At 24.1% G+C, this 11,259-nt stretch overlaps 2 protein-coding genes across 2 annotated transcripts; one reads left to right on the plus strand and one right to left on the minus strand.

The window, feature by feature from the left end:
• Nucleotides 1–5,930: 5,930 nt before the first annotated feature.
• On the plus strand, nt 5,931–8,126 carry LOC122506973. Its single transcript, XM_043619424.1, has 5 exons — nt 5,931–6,226; nt 6,461–7,001; nt 7,121–7,324; nt 7,402–7,541; nt 7,728–8,126. Exons 1-5 carry the CDS (start codon nt 6,193–6,195, stop codon nt 7,886–7,888), a joined length of 1,080 nt encoding a protein of 359 aa, XP_043475359.1. The 5' UTR covers nt 5,931–6,192; the 3' UTR covers nt 7,889–8,126.
• On the minus strand, nt 8,001–9,530 carry LOC122506974 (nucleoside diphosphate kinase 6). The gene is made up of 4 exons (XM_043619425.1): nt 9,420–9,530; nt 9,147–9,352; nt 8,535–8,838; nt 8,001–8,383 (listed from the first exon to the last, which is right to left on the minus strand). The coding sequence occupies exons 2-4, from the start codon at nt 9,222–9,224 to the stop codon at nt 8,220–8,222; spliced, it is 546 nt and encodes a 181-aa protein (XP_043475360.1). The 5' UTR covers nt 9,225–9,352; nt 9,420–9,530; the 3' UTR covers nt 8,001–8,219.
• Nucleotides 9,531–11,259: the final 1,729 nt, after the last annotated feature.

The raw sequence follows: 11,259 nt of genomic DNA on the forward strand, positions 1-11,259 counted from the left end.
TAATAGTCACGCATTTTTATTATTTATATATTATATTATTTCATTTTTTATAATCAAAGAACCAGCTGTAATTTTGTTTCTTTTCGTTTTGTACTTTTAACGTAATTTATAATATTCTTTTTTTATATATTTAACTTTATACTTTCTTACGTGATTTAAAGATTAATTTATTCTTTTCTTAACATATGTATGTACTATATTATTTTTTTATTTATGGTTTTTTGGTCCTTTGACGCAAAAATTATTTTGGGTACATTTTTCAAAGAACTTATTTGTTTTCTATTTATTTTAAATTAATTTTTTTTATTTTATTTTATTTGTTAATTTTACTTTTTAATTTTAATTTTTAATTTTATTTTTTATTTTTTTATTTATTTTTTATTTATCTTTTTTCTAATTTTGTTAACGTAACTGAACGAGGTAAAGCGAAAAAAATTCGACAAGAAAAAAATTACGTTTTTAATAATTTTTCTATTTGAATGAAAGGAAAAACTATTTTATACGTTTAAATTAAAAATATGAAAAAAAATTCCAATGTAGAATTAAACAAAAAAAAAAAAAAACAATTGTAATCTCGAACTTGGAAGAGCCGAGCGAGATGAAAAACAACCAGTGAATGTGCAACGAAAAACTTAGACTTGATTTTATCGATTAGCTAGGAAATCATTATAAGATATTAAGAAAGTAAAGACATTGTGATTGATAAAACGCGTATATCATGTAATAATATACTTTTGATTATTGTTGAGTATTTTCATGAAGGTTCAAACTGTAACTCAATGTTTTTCTATAATCTATACCACTCGATATGAATGCTTATGAAAAAAAAAAAAATATCAACATTGTCGATATTTAGACACACTGCGTTTGTATTTGCTGTAGACTTTGGCCAATTTATGCACATTAATTATTATAAATAGCTTTCCACTCGTGCTGCACAATTTGTCTCCAAAGCGAGAGATATTTGTAGCTTTATAGATTCAGAATATGTAGTTGAATTTCTTTTAGAGTCTAAAAAAATGTACCAATTACGAGTTTTTTTTGTTCTATTTTTTTAACGGAACAGTCTCAATGATTCGCTTTCTGTCAATAATTTTTTATTTTATTATTTATTTATTTATTTATTTCTCAAAAATGTTTTTTTATAACGGAAATTGATCGAATGTTAATTGTGAACTTTAATTGTCAACTTTAAGAAAATTCTTCGCACGAAATTAAATTATTTTCAATGCAATTTTCATAAAATTTCTCAAAAGAATTAAATTATTTTTAATCAATTTTAATAAAATTCTTTAAATGAATTAAATTATTTTCAATACAATTTTAATTAAATTTCTTGAAAGAATTATAATTATTTTCAAGAATTTTAATAATTCTCGACAAGAGTTCAATTTATCCTGAGATTTTATTTTAAAGAAATTTTTGTCAAAAAAAAAATAAAATTGGATTATTGATGGAAAAGCGAATCTCGATTATTAAACTTAAATAGAAGGCACCAAGATTTTGCTCAATCTTCTCAATAAACGTAAAACAGATTTGTATTTTACACTTGAAAAAGAATTTTAGAAAAAAAACTAACATATCGTAGACTCTAAATGAATCGAATGAATTGATTTTAAACGATTTAAACGACTGTTCCTCTGAGTGTTTATAAAAAAAAATTCCCTTCTGAGGATAACTTTCAAATATCTCTATATATAAATATTTTGCTCTAAATAATAAGAATTGGACTCGTAGATTTTTTATTAGGAATATTTCTCAAATAATTTTTTTTAAATCCTCAGTAATTCGTTCCTTATTACGCAGCACAGAAATATTTGTAATTTTCTGTTTTGTATTTATTTTTCCCCTCTCTCTCTATCTCTCTTTCTCAAAATTTGTCAGTCTTCACTCGTGCACTTGTAATGAAAAGATATTTATTAACGAAAAAATAAAATGAAATAATTAATAATAATCGGTTCTCTAAACGAGCGAGCTCACTAGGCTGTGAATTGATGATGGCATAGTCAGGACCAAGCAATCATTGGCTGGTCATCTGGTTCTTCGGACAAAAAAAAAAACAAATAAAAAGAATAAACATTTGTGTAAGCTTTTTCAAAACTCTCGGGCCATAATCCATCATTATAGATTAAAGAATCAAATAACTCTCGCTGAAATCAGTGTAACTGTTAAATAGTGGACGAAATGAAAAAAAAATAATATTAATAATAATATAAAACTATTGCTGTAATTTCTAAGGAAAAACCAATTACCAACAGTCTGTAATGAATACGATAAATGTTTTATTATAAATCTTTCCTTGGATATAAAAATATGTGTCTAAGCTTAAGGTAAACCAATAGCAGTAGAATTTAATTAGATGATGTCTGTGTACACTTCATCTTAACAATTAATGCTGAAACGGGTGCTACAGTAGTGCTGAGATTAAAAAGCTTCAAAAGTAAAAAAAAAAAGAAAACATTTTCAAATCATGAGCAATTTATATTACTCTCCAGGCAGAGATACATATCCATTAAATTTTTTTTTCGAAATTCTCAATTTTTCGTTTTAATTAATAATTACACTATCAATGTAATTACTGACAGACTGCCGTTGATCCTAATTAAAATTAATTAATTATTTTCATTTTTTTCTCAATTTTCTTCTAGTTGTTGATTTTACTTTTGGAAAATATTGGAAATATTAGAGATATTTTCAAAAGAATATACTTTCAATATTTAACATTTTTTTCTCTATAATTTTTATAATCTGCTTTGTATTTTGAAAATTCTTTTCTTTTAAAAAAATTGTTTTAATTCTTTTCTTTAAAATTTTTTTTTAAATTCTTTCCTTTTTGAAGAAAATAATTTTAATTACAATTAATCAAAATATTTGTTTTAAAATTAATCAAAATATTTGTTTTCTTATTAAATATTACAGATTCAAAGGGGGAAAAATCAATTCATAAAATCACTTTTGGGACCAAACTGTTTTTCACATTTTTCTCTTGAAACAAAGATTGGAGATTAAAATCAAAAATAATTTTTATAGCTCTTTAGAATAATTTTCACTTAAATTAACTATGAAATAGTTTAACGTTTTATTTGCAAAAACACCAGTAAGAAAATTTCGAATAAATATTTCTGGCATTCTCCAAAATCCAAAAGTTTCATCAATTTTTTTTTTGTTCCAAAATCGTTAATAAAAAAGTAATTACACGCACAGTAGTTGAATAAAAGTTTTTTACAAATTTCATTTCTTAAAAATGTAAAATACTTTTTTGATCTTTTAAAACTTTTTACATTAATCTATAAAAAATTTGCTACTTTGCTAGCAAAATTTTTTTCCGTTAAAAAAAATCCATTTCTAAAAAAAAAGACAACTTAGTTTAAAAAATGAGAATTACAATTTTAAAGATTTGATTCAATTTCTATTTGATTCTTAGAAAGTAATACAAATATGTAAAATCAGAATAGCTCAGTAATTATAAATTACAATTAAAAGAGATAAATACACCAGAAATACACAATTCATTATAACAAACAAAAAAAAGCATATCAGTGGTGAAGTAATAAAATTAATAATATTTAGACGTCCGAATATTTTTCTTTGACACACGATAATTACAGAAAAGCAATAAAGATCTAAAAAACAGGGGGGTTAAAAAGAACTCTGGATTAAATAGTTTCTATAGCATTTAATTAATTAATAGATGACATCGATACTATAATGGATTAAAAATACAAACGTTGGCATGAGTTGGTTGTGAATTTTCATGATTTGCTGTCAAGCTTTCGATACTAATTAATAAATATATTAATTTATGCACATATGCGTACATATAAATATTATAATTATTAATATATGTATAAACATTTGACACAAGTATTTTAATTATAAATTTGCGATCGATGAAGAAGCGATTTTCAGTTTGTCGCGAAATGTTATTACAAAAGAGAAAAACAAAAATATAATGTACAATTTCTTGCAAATAATTATGAATATATTTTTTTGTTCATATATATACTTGTGGGAACTCGAAAAATATGTATTTATAATACATACGATGTTTGAATGAGACGTTATTTCTTTTATTTTGTAACGAATATACGAAGGAAATAAATATTGTGTGAATTTAAATTGACATTATGTTTTGCTTAATAAAATTTATTGTTATTTGTATACTTTTTATTCTTTTTAAGATGAACAAATTTTTTTTTAAAACATTTTTGTTATTTATTTGTATTTCAATATACTTCTTCTAATAACTGGACATAATTATTTTTTTGTTCCTAAAGTTGAACTAAATGTTTAATTTTAATAACATTTTTTTTATAGCAATAATTTAGAAAAAAATTTCGTTCCTTTGAACGTTGAAAACTAGAAAAATTTATTTCTATCATTATGTATTTATTTAATTATACTCACTCTTTATTGTTAAAAATCTTTTTTTGTAAATTAATTTATTTCTATAAACAATTAAACTAACAATTAAAAAATCAATTGTTGTAAACATAACCTCCAAACTCCATGCGTTGATTTCAATGAATTAAATATATGTCCAATTAAAATTTTTTTAATTTTTAGCCAATTGTTAATAATATTTATTAACTGATATATTCTAAAGACAATAATTATTTTAATTTTATGATTTTTTTGTATAATAAAATAAACAATTTACATCGTCATGACACTTGTATTCACCGGCATGCAATGAGTACTTTTGACCCTTTTGACAGCCTTGTGAACCATTTACAATCATATGACATAATGACAATAGTAAATTCATTATTAATTGCTATAATTAATGAATTTTTTAATTAAATTAGAATTAAAAACGTTCTTTAATTGATTTTTATACAATTGTAAACATTACCACATTACTAAAAATGTCGACGAATATCTACTTTACCGACTCTGTAAGAGTTTGAATGTTTATTTATTAAATAAACAATATATAATTAAATTATTTTGATAAATAACTAAATAATACGCTTATTAATGATTTACAATCATATTTCAATAATAAAATCAAGTATTGATTGATTAATTTATTAATGAATTTAAGTGAAAAAAGCGTTAGTTCCGAGTTTGTCCGCAAGATATAGGTAGATGTCGCCCCTAAAAATGGCTGTTTTTGGTAGTTTTTGAGTTTCCCATGTCACTAGCCTTCCTTTAAACTAGCGCTCTCATTGGCTATATTCAAATTTTCGCGGGAATCGCTCAGACACTCTCATTGGCCGACTGCGTCCCCGCGAAAATTTGAATATAGCCAATGAGAGCGCTAGTTTGGAGGAAGGCTAGTGACATGGGAAACTCAAAAACTACCAAAAACAGCCATTTTTAGGGGCGACATCTACCTATATCTTGCGGACAAACTCAGAACTAACGTTTTTTTCACTTAAATTATTAATTAATCAATCAATACTTGGTTTTATTATTGAAATATGATTGTAAATCATTAATAAGCGTATTATTTAGTTATTTATCAAAATAGTTTAATTATATATTGTTTATTTTAATAAATAAACATTCAAACTCTTACAGAGTCGGTAAAGTAGATATTCGTCCTTTTGACATTATTAGTAATGTTTACAATTGTATAAAAATCAATAAAAAATACGTTTTTAATCAAAAATATGGGAAGACTAACATATTTCAAAGATTGTTAACTTAATTAAATTTATTTAATAAATTAAAAATTTAAATTAAATTACGAAATTAGTTTTATTTTTATATTTAAGACATTTTAACTCTATAAACAAAAAAGAACACAGACATGTCTAGTTTATAGTTATGTTCCCCATTAATTAAAATTTTGTTTTATGCGAATTAAACCTTTTTTTCTGCAAAATAATAAATTTTCTACATATTTTTCATTTTAATTGACGCATTTAATTATATTCAAATTCGCGCGGTTAGAATTTTTACATTGGTATGAATGGTGGTAATCCTGATGTTTGACAGCAAACGCCATGCCTGAAATTGTAAATAAAATTGTTTATTTGGTTACGAGAATCACAAAATTAAAGTGATGTACCTATCCGTAAAAATTCAAGGATTAAAATAGCGTGTAATGGAATAAGCTCAAAATTGTGATGATAATGAGAAACTCATAAAATATTCTTCACATTTATTTTCTTCATATCATCGGAATAAGTTTCTTTCCGCACGTATAGAAAGAGAATTGTTTTTTTCTATTTAAAACTCAGGATGACGACGTTAAAAGGCATTTTTCCTGATCCTAGTAAGTGCTTTACATATTTTCAACTAAACTTTATCTCATAATAAATAAATTTTCTCTGATAAAATAGTTTTTATATAAGCCACAAATTTTCCTATAAATTTATAAGGTTATGTTATTTTCGACACATTAAAAATTTATATCCTAATATCTATGCTTATTGATTTTTTTTTCTATGATACTATTCAAAAAAAAGACTCCCCTATAATTTTTAATTAAGATAATTTTTTTTTATAGAACCGTCGAGAAGAAAAAATTTTATTCAAGAAAATGTTAAGAGTTTACGCAAAATGGAGCAGTATTTTCATAATAAAAATATAGAGGATTTAAAAAATCTTCATCTTCATAAACAACAGAAAGCTGTGAATAAATACCAAAATGTCACATCAAAAGTAAACAGTACTTTTAAAGTTGGAGAAGTGACGGGAAATAAATCGTATTCAAATTTACAGGGTGGAAGTAAAACAGAAAAATTTTCGAGTTCGTGTAAAAAATTAAATGGTGGAGATGTTTTTTGTAAGGATGCAAGTTTCTCTTCTTCAAAAAAATTATCAAAATCACACGAAATGTATAATTCAATGCCACAAGGAATTGGCAAACTTCGCCAAGTACAAAGAGTTCCTATTAGAAAAAATAAGTTTAAATCAAATGAAAATATTGTACAGAGTCAATTTGAAAATAGTGAAATTAAAAAAAATGATGTGAAATTGAGAAATCAGGGTTGTCAAACAATGGATGATAATAAATTGGAAAATTTGTACACTGAAGGTGTAATAAGGTACGTCTTTTTCTATTCTATTTATTAATTATTTATTCAAAAGAAAATTTTTCTATTGCTAAGGTTAAAAAAAACATTTTTCTTTAAAAAAACTTATTGGTTTATTTTTGAATTTAAAGATACGCGACGAAAAAGGACTCGAAGGATGAAAAGCAACCAATTACCTCTGATAGTGGAGATTGTAACTCACCTGTAAAAAATGAAAATACAAGAATAGATTTTATTAAATTAAATAAAGAACGAAAAGCTGTTGGAAATAAAGCGATATCAACGATTAATAATTCAGTTCCGCCTTCGAGTTATCGAAAAGGAGTTGTTCCCAAGTAAATATTTATACTTTCAATTTCTCAAAAATTATTTTTAAAGATTTCTAAAATGAAAAATGAAAATTCTTTTGTAGATACATTCAAGAAAGAAAAGAGGCGCTGAAAAAAGAGGAGCAGGCAAAAATTGAGGCATCAATTCCTTCAGATTGCCCGCCGGGACATATTCCAATTCCCGACGATGAACGAAAGGAATCTTTACACATGTTAAAGAAAAGTAATTATAATTAAAAATCTTTTTTAATAGACAAAAATTTTCAATCTTTTCTAAGAAATGAAAAAATCAAAAAAGGTTTCCTTCTTATAAAAAAACAAAATATACTAAAAAAATTTAATTAAGAATCACAATTGGAATCATTTAAAAAAAGCAAATACTAAATATATTTTTTTAATTAATTTTCAGGATACGAAAAGTACGTGACAGAATTAAATAAATTACCGATAAGAAATGACACACTACGAGCTCAAAGAAAAAAAATAGAAATCGAAAGGGAATTAATGAAGCTTGAGGAAGGTATTAAAGTATTTTCAAGACCAAAAGTTTTTATACAAGTTGACGCGTAAATAAAAATTGACTCTTAATAATTTTTAAGGGACCAAAAAAGTCAACATAAAAAGTCAATTGCACAAAACTGTGAAATGATGTAGTGAAAACAAAAACTTACATCAAAAGTTGTTCAAATTAATTTAAATTCTGTATTTACAATAACAATATTTTATAAATATCTGTTTCACGAAAAAATTATCTAGTCTAATCTGTACAGCATTCCCATTATTGTATTAATAACAATGGTGAAATATAGAATATTATTTTTCTATAAAAAAATGTTATTTATTCCCCTTTAATTTGTCCAAGTAAGTAAAAAAAATATTTTCCATAAAATCTTCGGGAAATTTACTTTTCGTATCGTAAACTTTTATCAATTGTATGAACAAAATTTAAAGAATCAAAGTCAATTTTTCCATAATTGTAAATATCTTTTTCGATATTATTCCATTTTTCAAAATCGAAATCTTTGAAGAATATTTTAATTTCCTTTTCAGCGGAAATTTTTGAATCTGCAAATAAAGAGTTTTTTTCAGTAAAAACAGTTCTTTTTAAACAGATTTTTTTTATAAAGTCATCAGACTTTATCGATTTGATTTATGATTTATTAAAATTTTAATTTAATTTAATTTGAAGAAATTTAAGAGAGGAATTAAATAATACCTGATCCGTGAGCAGCATTTCTTGTGTCTGAGAGACCAAATTTTCCTCTAATTGTATCGGGGTCGGTAAATTGAGCTTGATAAACTTTAGTTGGTCCTAATAATTTTCTCCAACGAGCTATTGCGTCGTAACCTGCTAAAATGTGTACATCCGATGGACCACTGGTCATAAAAGTTAGTAAACGATTGTAAAAAAATTTTCCTTTATGATCGGCATAAAAAAGTGCCGCTTCATTTCTACTAATTACCATTCTCCTCGATTTTACTACCTTGAAATCATTTGCGATTATTAGATTTCGAATACTCTGAAAAATAATTTAAAAAAATGTAAATTATAAAATCTACCTTTAGAAATCAAACTAAAAACTCGTAATTCATTAATTAATCTCGAAAGTTTATTAAAAATTTTGCAAATTATAACAATTTTGATTTAATTTAAAATGAAATGAAATGAATGGAAATTAATTAAATATTAAATAAATAATATTAATTAAATATTAAATTAAGCTATTTAATTTTTATTTATTTAATTATAAATTAAATAAATATAGTTACTTTAACGAATTGTATAATTTCTACAAAAATAAAATGACAGTTTCATTAACAATGTTACCTGTAAAACGAACGGAGACTTTATAACGTGAGGTTTTAAAATGGCAAGCGTTAATTCAAACGCTTCTGACTTCATCATCTTCTTATTATTATCATATTATCTTTTAATTTCATAAATCTTAATTAAACATTTTCTATAATTGTTGTGTTGGTTTTGTTATTGTCAACTTGTCCATCCCATGTGTGCAATCAAACATAACCTCTCTACTGTCGATTAATAGTAGATTAAAATTTATTTCACATGAGATAAATATCTAATTACGTATTTATTCACCTTTTCAACGATTTACAATCATATTCGAATAATAAAATCAATTAATAATTAGTTTAATTAATTAAATTAAGTGAAAAAGCGTTAGTTCCGGGTTTGTCCGCAAGATATAGGTAGATGTCGCCCCTAAAATTGGCTGTTTTTCGTCGTTTTCTAGTTTCCCATGTAACTAGCCTTCTTCCAAACTAGCGCTCTCATTGGCTGAATTCAAATTTGCGCGGGGACGCAGTCGGCCAATGAGAGTGTCTGAGCGATTCCCGCGAAAATTTGAATATAGCCAATGAGAGCGCTAGTTTAAAGGAAGGCTAGTGACATGGGAAACTCAAAAACTACCAAAAACAGCCATTTTTAGGGGCGACATCTACCTATATCTTGCGGACAAACTCGGAACTAACGCTTTTTTCACTTAAATTCATTAATAAATTAATCAATCAATACTTGATTTTATTATTGAAATATGATTGTAAATCATTAATAAGCGTATCATTTAGTTATTTATCAAAATAATTTAATTATATATTGTTTATTTAATAAATAAACATTAAAAATCTTGCAGAGTCGGTAAAGTAGATATTCGTCCTTCTGGCATTTTTTAGTAATGTTTACAATTGTACAAAAATCGATATAAAATCGCTTTTAATCAAAAATATAGAAAGATTGTTAAGGGGATTTGAACCTTGATGACGTCACAGTTTGTGCAAAGCATTAGTTTTAAATCTGTGACGTCATCATGGTTCAAATGCCCTTAACTAAATTAAATTTATTTAACAAATTAAAATTAAATTACTAAATTACTTTTAATTTTATATTCAGGACATTTCAACTGTACAACAATCAAAAAAGTTTAGAAATAAATCTTCAACTCGTATTAATAAAATAATAAAATAATAATAAAAATTAATAATAATAATAATAATTAATAATAAACTAATATAATAATTAATATAAATTAAGTAGAACTTCGTTAAAATCTAGGTAAATAATGAAAAAAAATCAATTATGTATACCTGATTTATATTTTTAATTTTTTTTTTCAAAATAGTATACAATACTAACGAACAAATTAATTATATGATAACGTTACTTAAATAAATTGTTCATCAACAGTTACCCTGCATTATATGTGCATACAGAAAAACTGTAATTCTAGTTTCTTAAATAATAATAATAATTAAAAATTATTGTAAAATTTTTTAATCTTTCTTGAATTTCTTTTGATAATTTAATTATTTATAAAAAAAGGATTCACTCTCAAAATTTTATCCGTTAAAAATATTCACAACAATGAATCAAAACATATCTATCAACTATATATTATATATATAATAATATTAATAATAATAATAATAATAATATAAAATTCATGTAGACATGTCGATATAATGTACATTTTATAAAAGAATTTGAAAATATTCAAAAAGTTTTTTCGAAGACATTATTTTTTACACTTCTTTCTCTCTTATAATTTCGAAATAAAACTAAAGTTTCCATAAAAAAAATCCAAATAAGCTCCTATTATGAATGTGATTTTTTTTCTTTTAAAAAACACTAAAAAGCGCTTAGGTTCTTTTTTTTGTAATAAATTAGAGAACAATTAAAATTTACGCGAATTCCTGATTCCTATCAATATTTTTTGTTTTGTCTTTTATAACGTAAATATATTTATATTTTTTTTTTATTTATATAATACTTAATATTATTATAATACACTTTGTTATAATCATATATAACAATAAATGAGCTTGGATATGATTAATGAAATACTTTAGGCTATCGATACACGACGAGCTTGTAGCGTATGTACATTGTTTTATTGCATATAAATGTATAGATTAAATAATTG

The sequence above is a fragment of the Leptopilina heterotoma genome, unplaced genomic scaffold (genome assembly GCF_015476425.1).
Source record: "Leptopilina heterotoma isolate Lh14 unplaced genomic scaffold, ASM1547642v1 Lhet_44, whole genome shotgun sequence".
NCBI classification, from domain to species: Eukaryota; Metazoa; Arthropoda; class Insecta; order Hymenoptera; family Figitidae; genus Leptopilina; species Leptopilina heterotoma.